Source organism: Momordica charantia (assembly GCF_013281855.1).
Source record: "Momordica charantia cultivar OHB3-1 chromosome 1 unlocalized genomic scaffold, Mcharantia_2.0 BLBB01000001.1, whole genome shotgun sequence".
NCBI lineage: Eukaryota > Viridiplantae > Streptophyta > Magnoliopsida > Cucurbitales > Cucurbitaceae > Momordica > Momordica charantia.
The window spans coordinates 17759720-17778692 of NW_028275157.1; the positions used below are offsets into that span (position 1 = coordinate 17759720).

The following is an 18973-nucleotide window of genomic DNA, read 5'->3' on the forward strand; positions in this document are numbered from 1 at the left end:
ATATGAAAGTAGTGTTTACCAAATTAATTTTAAAAAATAAAAAATAGTTATGGGACAAAACTTTGGTGATCAAAATAGTTAATTTTTTAAAATTAAAATTAAAGTAGTCATTTTAAAAGTTTTGAGACGGAAGTAAAACAAACTTTGAAAATCAAGATTCAAAATATGAGTTAAAAAGTTAAAAAATAGTTTGTTATTAAAGAAATAAGTTGAAAATATATATTTTTTATTACTATACAAAAGATTCCGCCTCCAACACCCAGCTGCTGGTTATTCTTTCCTGTCACTTTCTCTCTCCTTCTCTCTCATTTCCATGCGCTTTTTTTCTTCTCTCTCTCTCACCCAAACACAAACACAAACAGTGCTTCATCTCGCTCCACCGAATTTGGATTCTTCGAGGTTCATCTTCTCTCTTTTTCTCTCTCTCTGTCTCGTCTGATTTCTTTGTTTCCCACTCCTTTTTATTTCGACTTGTTATGAACTCATTTTTGTCTTCTTACTCTTCGCTTCTGAACCAAAATTTTGTTGCTCTCTACGGCTTTTCTCTGGCTGTGGTGACTTGTAGCTCCTTTTTTATCCCCTTTGTTGATTTCTAGATTGCTGAAGGTTCGGTTCGGTTCGGATATTCCTGAGAGATTTTGAAGGGGTACATATCTTCTCTTTGAATTGCTTGGTGGGGAGGAATCTGTTGCTTGGTTAAATGCTCTATACTGTACCGCTTTATTGGGTTTTGTTGGTGGTGGTAGGGTTAGAGTTCGAATTAGGGTTAGGGCCTTAAAAGCTTCAAATAGAAATGCCTCTCGGGGAGGCAATGGTTTCGGATCCTGTTGATGGTATACAGTATTCGTTTGCCAAGGAGTACAAAGGTCCACCGGTGCTGTATGATCTTCCTCAGGCTCTTCCGATCAACGTGGAGCGGATTCCGGTGGCTGCAGTGGTAGCTGAGGTTCCATTTACCCATAAAATGTCTTTGCCGGTTGTTCAACCGATTTTGGCGCATGATGCTCTGAATAAGAAGTTCTCTAAAGAGTCAGAACCTGCCGGTGGGAAGTCTGTGGTTTCACCTACATCCGTAATCGCCTTTGATCAGAGTACTGAGGATAGTCGCAGGTGTCTGTCCAAAGAATCGGATTCTGGCTCTGAAACGACTGTTTCACCAACTTCTGTTATTGCCTTTGAGGAGAGAGCAGTGAGTAATCATGGATGTCAATTGTCGGGTGACTTGAGTAGTTCCGGTGCTTTGGAGTTTTCAAATGGGAAAATTGTTTCTGGTGAATTGTCGGATGTGGGCAACTTCTCGAGGGCATATGGCTGTTCCTCTATTAGTCACGGAAATTCTTGTGAGTTATTAGGTGACGCGGGAAGCTCCTGCACCATAGAGTTTTCTGGAAGCTTTAATAAATCACAGCGAAGCTCATATTCTTTGAGGGCTTCGAACTGTAGAAAGGAAAGCATAGATTTCGATGATGTCAATCAAGTTGATTGGGTATCTACAGAATCAGTATTGAGTACGGACTATCCATCTTCTCGGGTTTCTTCTATGAAAGTTGTAAACGAAGGAAGTGGTGATGGTGGGCGGCCAGCTGTAACTTTTCTTGACCCTGAGTCTGATGATACATACAATGAAGAGTATAGTTTGGATGAGCCAGAGAAGACTCTGCGAGTGAAAAGAGAATCACAAAGAAAAGGAAAGAGAGGATCTTGTTATCGATGCTGCAAGGGAAATCGGTTCACTGAGAAGGAGGTCTGCATCGTCTGTGATGCTAAGTATTGCAGTAACTGTGTGCTTAGAGCTATGGGTTCAATGCCCGAAGGTCGAAAATGTGTGACTTGCATAAGTTTTCCTATTGATGAGTCTAAGCGTGGAAATTTGGGAAAATGCTCCAGAATGCTTAAGAGATTGCTGAATGAGTTGGAGATTCGACAGATTATGAAGGCTGAGAAGTGTTGTGAAGCGAATCAACTACCACCAGAGTATGTTTGTGTGAATGGGACACCTTTATCTTTTGAGGAGCTCACAATGCTTCAAACCTGTCCCAACCCACCAAAGAAGCTAAAACCAGGAAATTATTGGTACGATAAGGTTTCTGGTCTTTGGGGAAAGGTGATTCTAGTAACCTTGAGTTTTTTTTTTTCCTTTGATATGTATATCTTCATCATGCAATTAAACTTTCTAATCTATTTAACAGGAAGGACAGAAACCCTCGAAGATAATTACTCCCCATCTTAACATCGGTGGCCCTATTAAAGCAGATGCTAGCAATGGAAATACAAAGATTTTTATAAATGGCCGAGAAATTACAAAAGTAGAGCTCCGGATGCTGCAGGTAAATTTTGTATGTGCAACCTTTGTTTTTAGGCCAACTTCCTTCTAAAATTAAAAGGGAACTTATGATAATTGTAGTTGGCTGGAGTTCAATGTGCCGGTAATCCTCACTTTTGGGTTAATGAGGATGGATCATACCAAGAGGAGGGGCAGAAGAACACCAAAGGGTACATATGGGGGAAGGTACTGTCTTGTGGAAATATGACTGTAAATTAGTTTTTAGCTTATATTTGTAGCTCTAATTGGCCCTATACTATATTTGTTTTTAACTTCTTGATTACATTTTAGGCTGGAACAAAGCTTGTCTGTGCTCTGTTATCACTACCAGTTCCTTCTAAATCTTCAACTTATTCTGGAGAATCAGAAAGCAACCTTGTTTACAGAACTTTTCCTGATTACCTTGCTCTTCAAAAGTTCCTCTTAGTTGGTTATGATGGATCTGGGACAAGTACCTTATTTAAGCAGGTAGCTTCTAATTGATGAATTGAGTATATGATTCATCATTTCTTTGTATGATATTTTGGCTTCTTTTCTAGATTTTTTTAAATAGATATAATTATCCGAATGCAAATAGGACTGATGGGTATTTAGAAATTGTACCCCTTTTGTGATTAATTCTAATTGGATTGCTTTGTTGTTAACTTCAAGGGGTTCCATACTCCTGTAACTTTTTACTATATATGAAAAATTATTGTTTCAGTTGAAAAAGAAAAAGATAACTGTCTGAAATTCTTAAAAAATATAGATTCTTTTAAGTATTAAACTAAAAAAATTAAAATAAATGAAAAAATGGAATGAATCTGTTCATATATGTATGTTTAGGACATATTTTTTTCCTTACAACTATTTCTGAAGAAATGTTTGGTAAACAAATTTCAAGGAGACACGTGCCTATGTCACTTCGTTTTCTTTGCAATGTTCCCCTAGTTGATCATGTAATGATAGTATGTTCCGTTTATTTTATCTTAGAGACTACTTGACTGTACCGTGTGCATTTTTTTTAGTCATCTGAAGTTTGCCCACATTGCATTCTTTGATTGGAAATATTTAGTAATCAAATTAAGTTGGCAATTTCATTTTCTAAATTCTTTTGCAGGCCAAAATTATCTATAAGGATGCACCTTTCTCCAAAGACGAACGTGAAATCATTAAGTTGAAGATCCAGAGCAATGTGTATGGCTATCTTGGTATAATTCTTGAAGGCCGTGAACGGTTTGAGGAGGAAAGTTTGGCTGAAACAAGGAGGAGAAAACTGTCTGATGAAGTTGATCCTGCTGGTAGGAGTTATTACTGATTCTTGTCTCATTATCTCTTAAAATCATTAGACAAAGTTACTGGTGCATGCCATGTTACCTTTAAAAGAAATTCTGGATAATATGACTTGGGTTTGTTTGTTTTTTTTGTTTTGTTTTGTTTTGTTTTTTTTTTGTATTAAATTATCTGTCTAATGCACAATTAGTGTTTTAGTGGTAAAGAATATTTTGTTTATTTTTTTAAATAACAGCAGTTCATCTTGGCCTGGAGCTATGAACATTTTTTACATCTTCAGTCATCAAAAGCTATGGGCTAATTTTTATATATTGCTTTTAATTGATTTACTCAACAATGCTAGATATAGATCTCCAGACAGTTCATGGCTTGTGCTGTTAGTTACCAAATAACACACTGAACTGTTTAAGGACTGGAGTGTGGTGTGGTTAATTGTTTACAGGGCAGTGTTTGCTTAGCTCTTGGATGTATATGTAGCTGGGTAAGGCTTGATTGTCAGACTTTGCTGGTGTTTTAAGTTCGCATTATTTTTATTACATAAAATGCTAGATCGATATTTAATTTGGTAAAATGAATTTTTGACTAAAAGCAGGGAGCTTGAGTGTTGATTCTGACAAAACCATGTATTCAATTGGACCAAGATTGAAAGCATTCTCTGATTGGCTTCTCAAGACTATGGTATCTGGAACTTTGGAGACTATCTTTCCTGCCGCCACTCGTGAATATGGACCGCTAGTTGAAGAGTTGTGGAATGATGCTGCTATTCAGGCTACCTACAAACGAGAAAGTGAGCTGGATATGCTGCCCAATGTTGCTCATTATTTTCTAGAAAGAGTAAGATCTTACACTATTTGCCTCAACTTGTTAATTTTCAAATAGAATATGTGTTCTTCTAGGTTTTGTCAGAGTGTTGTGCAACTCATGCCAAATTAAAAGATTAATAAGTCATCTTTAAACCCTCCAATGAAGCTATGTGGGCTTAATAGACCTTGCTATTTTGTTTCTTTCCTGTGCAGGGACAGCTCTAAATCTTGCTTATAGTAATTGTTATAATCGATTCTAACATTCTGTGTTTCTCCAGGTAGTTGACATATTGAAAACCGATTATGAACCTTCCGATTTGGATATCCTATATGCAGAGGGTCTTATTTCATCCAATGGGCTTGCTTGTGTAGATTTCTCATTTCCACAATCTGCACCTGATGATGATGTCGACACTGCCGATCAGCATAACTCTTTGCTTAGGTGAGTGAGAATATTTTATAATAGTTTCCAAACTGAATTTTGAGCGTCGTACTTATAAACAATATGCAACAATAATAAAATGCTCTATATAACTGTAGTTTGTATTGATGTCCATATTGAGGTAAAGGTACCCATTCAATCATCACTGATCTACTCATTTTGATTTCAGGTATCAACTTATTAGAGCTCATGCAAGAGGAATCGGTGAAAATTGCAAGTGGCTGGAGATGTTCGAGGACATTGGGATTGTTATTTTTTGTGTCTCTCTGAGTGACTATGATCAGTTTTCCATTGACAGCAATGGGGATTCCGTGAATAAGATGTTACTCAGCAGGAAATTCTTTGAAAGCTTGGTTACTCATCCAACCTTCGATCAAATGGACTTCCTTGTGTTACTGAACAAATATGACTTGTTTGAAGAGAAGATCGAGCGCGTACCGTTAACTCAGTGCGATTGGTTTGACGATTTCCATCCAATGATCAGCCGTAACCGCTCCAACAGCCAGAACAATATAAACAGCAGCCCTTCACTCGGGCAACTCGGTTTCCACTATGTAGCAGTAAAATTCAAAAGGCTCTTCACCTCATTGACCGGGCGGAAGTTGTATGTTTCACCTGTGAAGGGTCTAGAACCTGATAGTGTTGATGCAGCTCTTAAATATGCTAGAGAGATAATGAAGTGGGATGAAGAAAGAACCAACTTTAGCTTGAGTGAGTACTCGGTCTACAGCACAGAAGAAAGCTCGTTTTCTCACTAATGCTTTTAGATCAGGGCCAGGGGTGGCTTGTAGAGTGGGTACAAATGCTATACCAATACCAAATTTATATAATTTCCACTGTAAATATGATAGCTCTGTAAATCAACAAGATAAGCCCGTTCCTTCCACAAGCAATTGCAGCTGTAAGTTTGCAAGTTAACATTTTGGTAGTAGTGGCTGAGAATTTAGGATTCAGTTTTCAATATTATTTTGAGCCTATTTTGGAGTAGGTCTTCAGGACTTCCATCTGTCTTTTTGTAGCGCTTTTCTTATTGGAAAACATAACTTTTAACCTCTCGAATCTCATGAACTCCTCTATTAGAATATTGCTGACTGTTCTTGAGAGCAATTTTAGAAACAAAAAGTAAAAAAAAAAACCTCATTTCTTCAGAATCATTGAAGGCATGTTGTAGAGCTACATAATAATCAGTGATGTAGTTGAAATGATGCTCTAAGCTTGATTACAGCCAAATTATCCAAACAAGAAGAAACCAAGAGCCATTCAGGTGCAAGATACAATCCCTCTTGCATCATTTTGCCTATTTTTCGCATCGAGCTCTTGCCTGCCTGCGGGTGATTTTCACGATTATTTCTCCACAAATGTTATTCCGACCGCGAACAAACTCAAATGTACATTTGTCATTCATCTTCAAACGATTCTCCTTGAAGAAAACAGACCAACCAGTGGTAAGACCAAACCGGCGACGGCTGAGTGGTTTGGCTGTCACCGGCCATGACTTGCCCATTTCGTTGATAAGAACCACAGTTGGCTTCAGCAAGATGTTATTTGCAACCACCATCTTTTTAGATATTTGCTGCAATCAGAATCCATTTCATTAGAAAGACCGAATTCATGAAACTTGCAAAGAAGAAAAGAAATACTTGGGACGAAATTGCAGTCTTCTAACATTCTCCTCTGCATTTTAGCTCCACTAATGCCAGTTGAAAAATTGGACACACTAAGCTATTTAGTCTTACGACGTAAACAAAATTAAGAGTAATCCGAAGCAAGAATCGATGTCATAAGCTGTAACTGCTAGAATCGATGTGGTCTAATCAATCACACCCAACAAGATTCATTCGCCATGTAGCTTTTTAACTTCAAATTACATGCTCAATCACCGGTTTGCTCGCCGTAGTTATCATCGTTGTCAGTTGTTTCAAACAGATAAAGAACTAAAGGTGATTGCTGATCTCTTAAAACGACTACCCAAACACTCATCTATTAGTGCAAACCTTAGCCTTGCCTCCTTGGCTTAATTGAGAAGGAAAAGATTTTGCAGTGAACCTAACATCCCTACTACTATTACCTAAATGAAAACAAAAATCTAGTGCAGTGCAGCTACATCATTCTATTGATTCTTCCAAAAGTTAAACACGATGGAACCACAATCTGGCATGAGACGTAATATGACATCCAAGTGAAAATCAAATAAAAAAACGTCTATGATAATAGCAACTGCAAGTTATACCATATATTTCCACGGTTTGAAAGCATATGTAAGACTACACAAACAAGCACCTTTAAACATCATGGAAACTAGAATGTTTAGGCATCGATGTTCAAAGCTACATTTTCAATCATTTCCCTTTATTATTTATATCAAACTATCGTTCCTAACTTCAAAACGCCACAGTAAAGCTATCAGATCAAAAAACTTACAATGGCACTACATGTCCAACGCTTGACTACGTGCTTGAAGGTTGGTCTTTTCTTCGAAATATGATCTGTAGTCTTAGAAGGACAAAGTTCTTCAAGATTTGTTGTTGATATTTCCCTTGATTTAGGGGCTGTGCCTGTAAAGTATCCAAAAAAGTTAGGGCATTTGAGTACATATCTATACATGAAACACAAAAGTATGTTGAACAAAAAAGTGGTGATGAATACTTGTCACCTGAACTACCACTGGATCTAACTTCCAGACCATTCCTCTCGCAACCAGTTAAGGATTTACTACTACAATCTTGCTCTGATTGGGGCTCATCTTTGATCTTCACATCTGGAAAACAACTACCGTTACCTGATACTAGCTCCTTCTTGCATCCATTTTTACCAAATATCTTAACATCAAACATATGACTCCCATCATATTGGAAAACTAAAAAGTCTCCATATTTTAAGAGGTGGTAGTCAGCAAATTCTCGCCAACCGTTCTTGAAAAACACACCGTTTTTCAGTTCTTCCAAAGTAACATCCCAAGATTTTCCGCTATGATCTCTGAGGACGGCATTGCTTGGAACGCTTCCATTGAAATGCTCCACAAAAGCAGGAGGTATGCACTACATTATGAGATCATGAACATAACTTAGAGGAATTGGCTACTTTTCTACCTATGTACTTTAGAGATGAATATATCCATACATTATCTGTAATACAGACTTTTTCTTTTTGTCAGTTAACCAGCCCACTTCAACTGATTTCAGAGAAACCTAACTCATCTCAATACCATTGGAATTAGAATATGTTATATAGAACAATTAACATGGTTGTGTTTTTATCGCTTTCCCCTCATGTAACTTCTGATGAGAAAAGCACCTTCGTAAGAAAAATGGAAGGGGACAAACACCATGCCAAAGAAAAACACAAGCCAAAGCAACCGAATGAGTAGGGATGAGTCAATAACTCAAAGGAGGGAGCGCCAATTATTAAGAATAGAGAACAGAGGAAACTTACAAAATGATTTAGACACAAAACGCCCATATGGAGGATGAAATATGCCAACTTCAAACCTCTTTCCAAAACCCTTCTACACCTATAAAAGTATTCCTATTTCTTTCCAACCAAATATCTTTTACGATAGCCAAAACCCGTCCTATCAAGGAAAACTCCTTTGGTTATGGAAATGAGAGGGTGTAGAATAAATTCCTTCGATATTGGCCAACAATTTTGACAAGGAGCCAAACCGAAGCCACATTTAACACCTATAAGAATTTCAACGCGATATTCTTAGCAAACGAACACTTCTATCGGATATGGCCAAAATCCAAAAACACCAGCTTGTAAAGAATGCACTACACAGACCCAAAAAAGAGGAAGATTTCTTAATAAAGTCAATGTTGTTAGTTCTCTCAAATGCAACCAACCAAGAGAAAAAGTTGACCATTCATGGGATACAAGAAAGGGGAATGATGATCAAGAGGAGAAACATGACTGCTAAAAGAAAACATTTACCCAAATAAATATCAAACTGTCCAAGAGACCAAAATTTTCTATTGGTAAAGACCATGGACAATGCAAACCCTTGAAGGATGGGAGACAAGCAAACCAAATCATCTGCCTTCCTATAACAGAGGACTCTCCTAAACCAGAAGCCAATAGAAGATCAGCCTCTGGTTAGAGAAAATAAATAAACCATAGGGCCTTCTTCTGCAAGAGAGAGGCTACAACTACAAGCAATACACCACAAAAATTAGCTCAACCAAGTAATTCTTAATGCACCATGCTGACAAAAGGAAGAATTTTTCTTCTTGAGAGAAAAAAAAGAGTATTTTAACATGAAATCCACCTCTTTTCTCTGGATTTTCGAATCTTTGGCTCACTCTCCATATTATGAAACTCATACCATCGTAACCTATCAACATTACCTAATGTTGTTTTCTGCTAGAATCTACACGAAGATGATAATGGGTTTTCTGTTTGTATATTCTTCTATTTGCTTTTCCCCCAAAACAAACCACCATTTCTCCAATATCCCCATGAAAGTCCAGAAGCAGAAACACTGGTCTCACTCCACCAACCACAGAGAGAGAGAGAGAGAGAGAGAGAGAGAGAGAGAGAGAGAGAGAGAGAGAGAGAAGAGAGTGTACCATATGCTGAGAACTGGAATTGGGAAGAAAAACCTTGAAGAACTCAGGGCAAGAAGAGATTCTGCTGCTGGGTTCCATTATTGTCGAGAAAAGAAAAAAAACCCCTTTAACACTCTCCAATGGTATTAAAAGAGGGGCTTTTCCGAAGAGTTGGAGAACCCCAGATAGGAAATTCGAAGAACCATTACATTTGGGTCAGTGGGTCTCTTTGCTTTTGTTCAGAGAAGGCGGATCCCTGCTTAAATCTCTGAAGCACATTATAAAGTAGAGATTAGAGAAGTACTTCTCTTTAGACACCAAAATATTATTATTCAAAGCTTTTACTTCCTTATCCTAGTAAATGACGTGGTTGTTGTAGCCAGAAAAGGAAGTTACAGCTGGTCTCCATGCTCAGCTTAACAAGCTCCTAGCCGTTTAAGGAACAGATTAACAATTGAAGGAAAATTTTCTCTCTTTTCCTTTGAGAAAGTCAAAAGTATAATTATAAGAAAACTAGACAAGTACAATTCTTATGTCATATTCTTATCCAAAACTTTGATAGATATAACAAAGAATCTTTAAGATTTGCATATCAAAGCGAGAGTAAGAAAGATTAACAAATTTCATAAACTAGCAAAAGTGGATAGATATAATTGTTAAATTACTGCAAGCTTTTATTTTATTTTATTTTTCTCTACTACGGTGCAACAATCTTTTAGTCATAATATATGAGTTAGAACTCGTATTGACAATTATTGAGGTGCTCTCTACTTATTAAGAATTTAGTATTATAAGAAATTGAAAAATAAAATATAATAAGAATGTTATTTATTTGATATTGTTTATTACTATCAATTTTCTTGAATTTGATAAAAAAAAACATATCATTATTATTTACTAAAACTAGAATCAAAATCGAAACAGTTACAGTAATACTACTTAACTAAAATAAGAATAAAATATATAAAAATTACTATAATACTGCTTTCTTATTTTTAATTAATTATAAATACATTATTAATATTATTTTTAATTAAAACAATATTCTACTATGTTTTATTTTGTTTTATTACCATTTTATTTAGAGTAAATATTTTTTATTGTAAAAATTATTTAATTAATAAATGATAAATAATTAAAATAAAATTACATTAACTAAGATTTGATAATAAAATATTATTAAAATTTATTGTTATAATATTTAATAATAATTAACTATATTTTAAATATTGATAAATAATAACAAAGTAAAACTTAAATTAAATAGAAATTTATAATATTTTATAATGAGACCACAACAAGTAATAACAGTGAAGTAAAATTATTATTAAAATAATTAGAAAAAATAAAATTTAAAACCATTAATTAAAAAGTTAGGAAGTTTCTTAAGAAAGATTAAAAGTTGTAAAATAATTATTGAAAATGTACGAAACCCACAATATAAAGAACGAGAATGAAATTGATTAAATTTTAGCAGATGAATGAGATAATTACTATTGTCAGACGGAGTAATTATCCATCAATAGGTTTCATTTTTAAAATTTAGAGAACACCATCGAAACTATTCTCATTCATGGAATACTATTACTTTGAAATAAAGGGTGATTTAAAAAAAATGAAAAAAGAAGAGAGAATATTAATTAGTTAATTTCAAAATTCAAAACGTGAAAAGAAGTTTTCTTAATAAACATCAAGCAACTACTCCTTTGTTGGGGGAGATTGTTTTGTGTTGTGCTTCTTGTCCTTCGCCACGATAGATTGTTGAATCGTCGCTCGTTGCTCCATAGCTCCTTTCTTTAATTTTGTCTCGTAGTTTTCAATAAAGGATCGTAATCGTCCTCATCTTCCTCGTCCTCCTTTATCGTAATCTCCTACATCTTGCTTTTATTTGATTCGAAACGTTCGTATTATAGATAATAATACATATAACACATGCTATATAAATGAATGAAAAATACTTGGTGTTTACTCGTTAGCACCTATCTTTTATTCTTGTTGACCACTATTAAACTTTAGACAAATAAAAGAAATAAATGTATAAAAATGGATGTTTTTTTTCTGTTTTTAAAGAAACTAAAAAGTTGACAAGTAGTCAGCATAAAGATGGGTGCTGACTGATAAGCACCTAAATATTAATCTAAGCATTATTTTGAATGAATTACCTCAGTCTTTTCAGGATCTCGATCTCTCGCTCTCTCACCATTTGCTCAACCGCTTCTTTTACCATTTTCCATAATTTTAAAAATAAGATCCTTCATCACATCTATGTCATAAGATATTTTTTCCATATTTCCCTCCATGTTGACTATCTTAGTCAACAAAAAATTCACGACACCATCATTTGAAACAAAATTTGGACCTTCCCAATCATCGTAATCCTTGTTGTACGAGGTTCTAGCATCATTGTTCTGTTCTTGATCTAATGGTAACTTACTCTTGTCTTTTGATCGCTCAACCCCGCCAACGGGCAACGACATATATCGCATACCCAACTCGGCATCGGTTGCTTCAATAGGCTGAACATCAAACTAAGAAACAGAACAGAAAAAGAAAACACATGCCACAAATGATTAGTTTGCAACAATTTTCAATTGCACCAACTATATACATTGTTCATATACTCACCGAATCGGATCGAAAAATCTTCTCCGAAAGGTCCCTCCACTCCGGATGAACATTCGCTACCCAATTGTTCATTCTTGGCATGCCAGAGGAAATCTTCGTCGCGAAAAGATTCGAATTCAACGAGAGCAAGGGAATCGTCTCGTACGCCCACACAAGTAAGGCGTATGGAAATCCCCCTATCCCTATTGCTGATGCATCATTGCTTTTTATGGCTTTTTTCACAAAATCTATTGTAATCTCATAAGAGACTCTCCCCCATGGATACCCCTCAAACTGTTCATCATCATCAATCAATAAAGTATATTCATGATTTATTCCTGTCGTTATTTGCTTTCCTAGTAAAAACATCTCTAAGATGTACAACTTTGCCATTTTGACAACATCTTTGTCTCTCCCTTTATCCATTTCCATAAAGATCTCAGGTAATTTTGTCCTTTTGATAGTCCTCTCCCCACCAAAATACCTCTTACTAAACCAAGCTCTTTGAATTTTGGACATATCAATGGTCGGTAATTCTCCACAGTTCATACCTGTTATTAAAGCAAAATCTTTGATCCCAAACTTATGTACTCTACCCTCAAGGTTGAACCATAGTTCATTCGGGTTTTTCGAACTACACTGTCGCCTAATCAAATGATAGAAGAGTTGGGACGAGAACTTGGTGATCTTGAAGTCTAAGAAATTTCCAAAGCAACTTCTCCTAAGCATATCTAGTTGCCTTTCGTTCAGAGTATTCTTTATCAATGAGATAACGTCGGGCTTACTATACAAATTTATCCGCTGAGTAGTCGACCACCTACGCTTCGGTACTAACAACGGGCACTCCTGTCATCATGGCATGAACAAAAACAAACATTGGAAACTAAATAGTAACTAACGAAAGTGCAAACATAAAAATAATAATGTTACCTTATAAACATCTGCCTGTTCATCATCTTGTTCATGTGTACTAGAAGAAACTTCTGAATTCTTTCCCCTTCTTGCTCTTTTCTTTCTCTTAGCATCTTCCTTCTGCTTCCACATAAAAAATTCCCATAATTTGACCCAAAAATTTCAACCATTAAGATTATAAAACTAAATCTATTACCTCAGGTTCTTCTGAAACCTTCCTCTTTTGCCTTGTTCTCACATATCTTCTAGGGTGATCTTGATCAGTATCTATTACAGAAGTCTCTTCTGTTTGTTTTTCCTTTGAAATATACAACACATCATCAATTACAGCTTGAAAGCTTATAATCTTAGAAATTAAACCTACTCTTCCTCACCTTGGAATTTTTCTTTTTCCTCTTTCTGGTAGTCCTGCCCGTCGCGGGGCTCTGTTCTTGCTGTTCGACATTATTCTCTTCATCAGATGAATTCCCACCGTGCTGTTTCGATTTTTGCAACACCAAGTATATGATCAGTATCTATATGTGTCCGTGTGTGCGCGTGCGTGTAAATATATCACTTTTTTACCTCTGTAGGAACCATATGATTAGTTGATTCCCTCATGTCTTCTTTATCAGTTTGAAGGGATGGATCCGCCAAAAAAAGTATCTCTTGTGGTTCACTAATAGGTACTTCTTCATTTGTCTGTTGCATATAAAATCATTAAGAAAAAAAGTTATACATCCCATTTGTTCATAATTTGTAAATGATGAATGTACTTCCTACTTCTTACCATGTCCATATCAACTTCTTGTTTGCTCTCACAATTCTCCAACGGGACATCTTGTTGGAAATATTCATCATCATTTTGTAGACTACCTTCTCCCTATGAATAATATGTAAAGTGTTAAAAAAATTTATTTTAGTGGTTTTTTTTTTTTTAATTTAATCCAAATTGTTTAAACATTTTTTAATTATACCTCTAAAAAGAAGAAAAGTCAGATTTTTTAAAGAGTTTTAATTTAACTTCTAAATTTCTGACAACTTTATCATCCGATAATTTTAACATTTTTGGAGGGTATAATTGAAAAAAAGTTTAAATCAAACTAAATTGCAACAATGGGAACGAAATTGAGAAACACAAACTAAATAAAATACGCATTTAGCCTTTCACAAAACTATCTTTCGATAAGATCACATCAAACAATTTAAAAATTATGGGGTACCTTATATTCGAATTTAATGTATTTTGGTTCTTGATTTGAAGATGATGATCGACATTGGCCACAAATCATCTTGCGGCTGTAATCTGGGTGAAGGTATCTTCCCACTTCTTGCTTGATTTGTACTACAATATAAATAAATAACCAAAATTTCTCAAGAAGAACATTTTTTTTTCGAGGGTTATTGAATTTGTAAGTAAAATCAGTATACCCAAGATAAAAATTGAAGAAAATAACTCAATGAACTAAAACTTATTTACCTGGAATTGTGTCGCAGAGTTCAATCGTGAAATTCTCTATTTCAGAGACAGCCATATCGACCAAAAAGGGCTTCTCCACCATGAATTATCACTGGGGGTTAGTTACTGAATATAAATGGAAAATATACTTCGTATCTTCACAATTTAAAAAAGAAAAAAATCTAAATTTTATATATATTTTTTCCATTTTATGCAATTCTCGAAGATCTTACCTTTTAAAATTTTGAGTTTAGAAATATATTCTCTCTAGATAATATAAAAATATCAGCATTAAATAATCAAGATTTTGGCACCAAAAGAGAACTTGATTTTGGTGCCTATAGAAGAAGTGCTGCATTTGAATTTGATTCTGAGAATACGTTTCTTGATTTTGTTTCCTGATTTTGCTTCCTGAATCTCTAAAATCATTGGTGTGTTAGGTTTTAACGAAAGATTGGTAATGTTCAATTAAAATATTCAAGTGTTTTACAAGCATATTTAAAAATTTTCGATTATAAGAAAAATAGTTTGAGAAATCCTAAAAATAAAATAAAAAAAATACCCTACTTTTAAATAAAATATTTGATTAGTTCCACCACAATGCTCACAGAATACATATTTTTACTTTCAAACGGCCTCCCAAATTATTAATTTTTTTTTTTTACAATTAAAATATTTCTATAATGCAGTCTGTCTGTGTATAAATCCATAATTTAATTCACGAGGCACGTAAAATATGGATTTTAAACGAAAAACGAACAAGACATTGCTAAGGGTTGCAAGGATTTAAACTCAGGATCTGAATACTGTATATATATATACACAAAATCACCACTAAATTCAAGAAGTTTGAATTAACAAAATTTTGTCACAACTAAAATTTTGGTTCTACTTAGTGCTCTTCATCTTCTTGGAACGTGTAATTTTGACATTTACTTGTCGGCAAACATTTCCCCTTCCAAGAACAAACTCAAACTCACATTTGTCATTTATTCTCAAGTTATGGCCCCTATAAAACTTGGGCCACCCAGAAGATATATTCATACGGTTCTGGCTGGTGGTACCGGCTGTGACCGGCCACAACTTCCCCTCTTCATCTCTAAGAACTATGTTTGGCTTCAGCGAGATGTTATGCTCCTCCACCACGCCTCTTGAAATGTACTGCAATTCAATTCAAAACCATAGTCATGAGAAATGCCATTTTCTCTTCAGCCAACATCACTCAACACGAGTACAAATGGAAACACCGTCATTTTGAGTTTTTGAGTTTAGTAGTGATTCATCATTATATCTAAATAGGAGATCCTGAGTTAAATCCTTTCCATGTCATTCTCATCATTTCTATATTGATAATACATGTGGGGTCTCATGAATCAATGTCCGAGTTCATATATGATAGGGATACTTGCATCTGCTTACTATATTGTTAGGAAGATTCTCAACTATATATATAATAGTTGTTAATAATAATCAAAATTTCATAACAAGAAAAGAAGTTTTTAGAGTACTAAACTCACAAGTGTACCAAGTGACCAACGTTTCATTATCCGCTCAAAGCACGGCCCTTTTGAGGGAACAATTTCTGTAGAATTTGAGGGGGGACTAGGAGGCTCCCTTAGATTTCGAGCTGAAGTTCTTCTTGATTTGTGGACTTTCTCTACAAGCACAGTTGAGGGGATTATAAATTAAACCAAGAGATCACATATGGAAGCAGGGACTGAGAAAATACGGGCGGGGCCATCTGGAGACCTTTTTGTATTTTGATTCTTGTGTTTTGTTTCTTAACTTTTTATAGGAAGAACATAACATGTTTCGTGATCATATCACATTTATTTTCTCCTTTTAACTTGAAGAAAAAGAGGATTGAAAATCATTCTTTAAGAAAAAGAAGTTTCACTTAAAATAATTTTCAACAAAATAATATACTAGAAATTTTAAGAAGCCATTTAGTATATTTTTTTACTGAATGTAATTTATGAGCTGAAAACAGTAAAAATAACAATCTCAACTTAGAAACACGACAAAAAGCAAGAACAAGAAACCGTTATTTTTCCTATTACCAAATGTTGCACAAAATTCTGTGCCTGTGTGCCATGTTTCAAACAAGTGAGAAACTAGATATAGATGGCACAACCAAAAGCACCTAATTTCCCAAAATAGAAAAATAGAAACAAGAAACAAATAACAACAAACCCAAGTACCACAAATAGCCCTAAGTTGAGAACGAAAGTAAATCAAAAAGTAGTCACCTGATCCAACTTGTAAGCACTTCCTCTTGCGAGAATGTAAAGGCTTGACATCTTCTCTATCATCCACAGGTTCTTGTTTGATCTCCATAATTGGAACAGAGTTGCCAGGTTCTGCTACCACAGCCTCCAAAATTGGAACAGAATTACCAGCTTCAGCTACCACTGCCTTCTTGCATCCATTTTTACCAAATATCTTAACATCAAACGTATAATGGCCATCATATTGGAAAATCAAGAAGTCTCCATATCTCAGAAAGTGGTAATCTACAAAAGCCTGCCAGCCGTTCTTGAAATACACAAGATCATCCAGTTTTTCCAATGTAACATGCCATGATTTTCCCATATAATCTTTAATGGTAGCTTTGTTTGGAAATGTTATTACATGTAAATGCTTCACAAAAGCCGGCGGTATGCTCTGGAAATAAGAGATGCGGAATGAAATTAGTACAGACAGAACGCTTTTTGCATCTTGCAAGAAAAATGAAAAGAAACAAATCATTCCACACAACATCTTGTACATGTTATTTAACAATAGCTTGTTTTCTAAACTAATTAACACTGCCAAATTTTAGGAAAATCAATCATTTATATGACCACAGGTCCGCATGAGCCTTTTATTTCTCTTCTAGTCCACAAAGATCAAAACGGTTCCCACAAAAAGTATATAATCAGTGAGTTAAAATGCCTATGTCAATGAAAATATTAAGTTCTCAAATTTATGAAAATGTCTACAAAAATATTGTTAGAAGGTCAATTTCGAGGGATACTCCAAGAAAGACTGCGGGGATTAGAAAAACTCAAATAAATTATTCGTAATTATATGACATATTGTCGAAAGAAAACGTTGTCCACACAAAAATATCGACATATTGACCGTGTATGACTTGAATTAAATCATTAACTCAAGCATGTCTGGACAGAAAGACAATCCTTAAAGAGGATCAAATGCATGTAATATGACCTAGTTTGTGTGGTAAATATTAAGTAATTTTTCACTCTATATTCAGTGCAATGCAATGCAGAATCCAACAATGGTCAAGATAGAGCAATCCAATCCCGAGTGTTTATTTTCCTAATAAAATAGCAAGAAACAGAGCCAACGGTCAAAATCCACAAATCAACTTAAAAAAAAAAAAAAAAAAAAAAAAGCACTGAAGTCTCTCGCGCTTCATTCCCACCCACCATACTCGAATAATGTCGGAATCGCAACCCCAAAAATTAAAAATCATAAAAACGCTAGGAAGAGAGAAAACAGGGGGGGGGGGGCAAGGAGACCAGAACTTCTAATTTAGGGCAAAATGTGGATTAAACAGACAGGAACTGAGACGAGAGAACATTACCATATGCAGAGAGCCAGTGTCGGGAAGAAACACCTTGAAGAACTCAAGGCTAGAAGCGGCTTCGGTGCTGTTGTTCATTGTTGCCGCCATAGATTCCAGCGACGAATCAGACAACGCTGATAAGAACAGAGGAGAAATTTTGGTAATGAATCAGCGGAGACGAAGGCGTGAAGAGAAAGAAATTGGGGAATTTATGAAGATTCGGCTCGCCAAATTTTAGAGGGCACAGCCATGGATAAGCACATGCATGCAAGTCAGTCAGGTCAGGTGGGGGCGCATCTTTCTAGGGTTTTGGGTTTTTCTTTTTAAATACTATTTTCCATTCCTCTACCGTGTTTTTATTTTTCAGACCGTGTATTTTTAATAAATTTTAAAATTAATCTATTATCCAAAGAAAGACACGATGTGACAATAAAAATTATTTTATGATGTGGAATTTTCTCTTCATTCCTTCCTAACTCTCGCTTTTTAAGATTCTCAACAAAATAAAAAAAGAAAAAAAAACTCTCGTGTCACAGTGTCACATCACCCAATAAAATTATGTAAAAATTAATATATTGTTTTTAAATTCATTTGAAAATACTAACTCCGAAAAATCTAGTCCATGGTCATTTTTTACAGTAAAATGATGACCTGGAATATTTAGACAAACCTTTCAAACGTAAATGATTAAAAGTGTCGGATCAAAAAAAAATTGATTAAAAGTGTTTTCTTTATATATCTTGTGGGCACCTGAACGAATCTTATATTAGGTAGGTTCATCTTTAGAAGTCCAGCTCGTGAGGCATCCCTCTTGTAGTAAGGTTCCAAATCTCGCCTCGTTTTTGTGACATGTTATGTTTCCCATATTCATTCTCAAGTAAAGAGTGAGTCTCATGCGTAACTTTGTGGAGCACGGTCTCACGCACTAATCCCTACATAGAACTCTCTTGAAGTTTCAAAAATGTATTTTAAAACTTCATGAATCAAATAGATATCTACTTCAAATCTTAAAAACCAAAATTGTTCATTTTGAAACTTTCAGTACCAAATTGGCATCTACCCCT

General features: G+C 35.0%; 3 protein-coding genes across 4 annotated transcripts; 1 reads left to right on the forward strand and 2 right to left on the reverse strand.

The window, feature by feature from the left end:
* The first annotated feature begins 279 nt into the window (after positions 1 to 279).
* On the forward strand, positions 280 to 5838 carry XLG1 (extra-large G-protein 1). Of its 2 annotated transcripts, none has more exons than XM_088124543.1 (8): positions 280 to 2104; positions 2190 to 2327; positions 2405 to 2509; positions 2615 to 2791; positions 3423 to 3603; positions 4185 to 4429; positions 4677 to 4840; positions 5010 to 5838. In XM_088124543.1, the coding sequence occupies exons 1-8, from the start codon at positions 794 to 796 to the stop codon at positions 5596 to 5598; spliced, it is 2910 nt and encodes a 969-aa protein (XP_087980669.1). In that variant the 5' UTR covers positions 280 to 793; the 3' UTR covers positions 5599 to 5838. The 2 variants fall into 2 exon arrangements, with proteins under 2 accessions (XP_087980669.1, XP_022132732.1); XM_022277040.2 differs by having other exon boundaries at positions 281 to 2104; positions 4188 to 4429.
* A 125-nt stretch (positions 5839 to 5963) lies between these two features.
* LOC111005526 (putative B3 domain-containing protein At5g66980) lies at positions 5964 to 9694 on the reverse strand. The gene is made up of 4 exons (XM_022277041.2): positions 9406 to 9694; positions 7494 to 7878; positions 7262 to 7395; positions 5964 to 6413 (listed from the first exon to the last, which is right to left on the reverse strand). Exons 1-4 carry the CDS (start codon positions 9481 to 9483, stop codon positions 6138 to 6140), a joined length of 873 nt encoding a protein of 290 aa, XP_022132733.1. The 5' UTR covers positions 9484 to 9694; the 3' UTR covers positions 5964 to 6137.
* Positions 9695 to 11328: 1634 nt separating this feature from the next.
* LOC111005524 (uncharacterized) lies at positions 11329 to 18245 on the reverse strand. The gene is made up of 13 exons (XM_022277035.2): positions 17928 to 18245; positions 16588 to 17002; positions 15856 to 15995; positions 15231 to 15499; positions 14360 to 14445; positions 14103 to 14224; positions 13670 to 13762; positions 13465 to 13581; positions 13275 to 13376; positions 13097 to 13198; positions 12919 to 13020; positions 12010 to 12834; positions 11329 to 11912 (listed from the first exon to the last, which is right to left on the reverse strand). The coding sequence occupies exons 1-13, from the start codon at positions 18015 to 18017 to the stop codon at positions 11592 to 11594; spliced, it is 2784 nt and encodes a 927-aa protein (XP_022132727.2). The 5' UTR covers positions 18018 to 18245; the 3' UTR covers positions 11329 to 11591.
* Positions 18246 to 18973: the final 728 nt, after the last annotated feature.

Bases quoted from the DNA above. Each gene is read 5' to 3' on its own strand.
- XLG1 (XM_088124543.1), top strand. From the start codon at position 794: ATGCCTCTCGGGGAGGCAATGGTTTCGGATCCTGTTGATGGTATACAG. The intron at 2,105-2,189 runs GTGATTCTAGTA...TCTATTTAACAG, and splicing joins TTTCTGGTCTTTGGGGAAAG to GAAGGACAGAAACCCTCGAA. The intron at 2,792-3,422 runs GTAGCTTCTAAT...ATTCTTTTGCAG, and splicing joins CAAGTACCTTATTTAAGCAG to GCCAAAATTATCTATAAGGA.
- LOC111005526 (XM_022277041.2), bottom strand. From the start codon at position 9,483: ATGGAACCCAGCAGCAGAATCTCTTCTTGCCCTGAGTTCTTCAAGGTT. The intron at 7,879-9,405 runs GTACACTCTCTT...CTCATAATGTAG, and splicing joins ATTCCAGTTCTCAGCATATG to TGCATACCTCCTGCTTTTGT. The intron at 7,396-7,493 runs GTGACAAGTATT...GATACTTTACAG, and splicing joins TAGATCCAGTGGTAGTTCAG to GCACAGCCCCTAAATCAAGG.
- LOC111005524 (XM_022277035.2), bottom strand. From the start codon at position 18,017: ATGGCGGCAACAATGAACAACAGCACCGAAGCCGCTTCTAGCCTTGAG. The intron at 14,446-15,230 runs GTAGAACCAAAA...CCCCCAGTGATA, and splicing joins AAGAAGATGAAGAGCACTAA to ATTCATGGTGGAGAAGCCCT. The intron at 11,913-12,009 runs GTGAGTATATGA...TCTGTTTCTTAG, and splicing joins AGATTTTTCGATCCGATTCG to TTTGATGTTCAGCCTATTGA.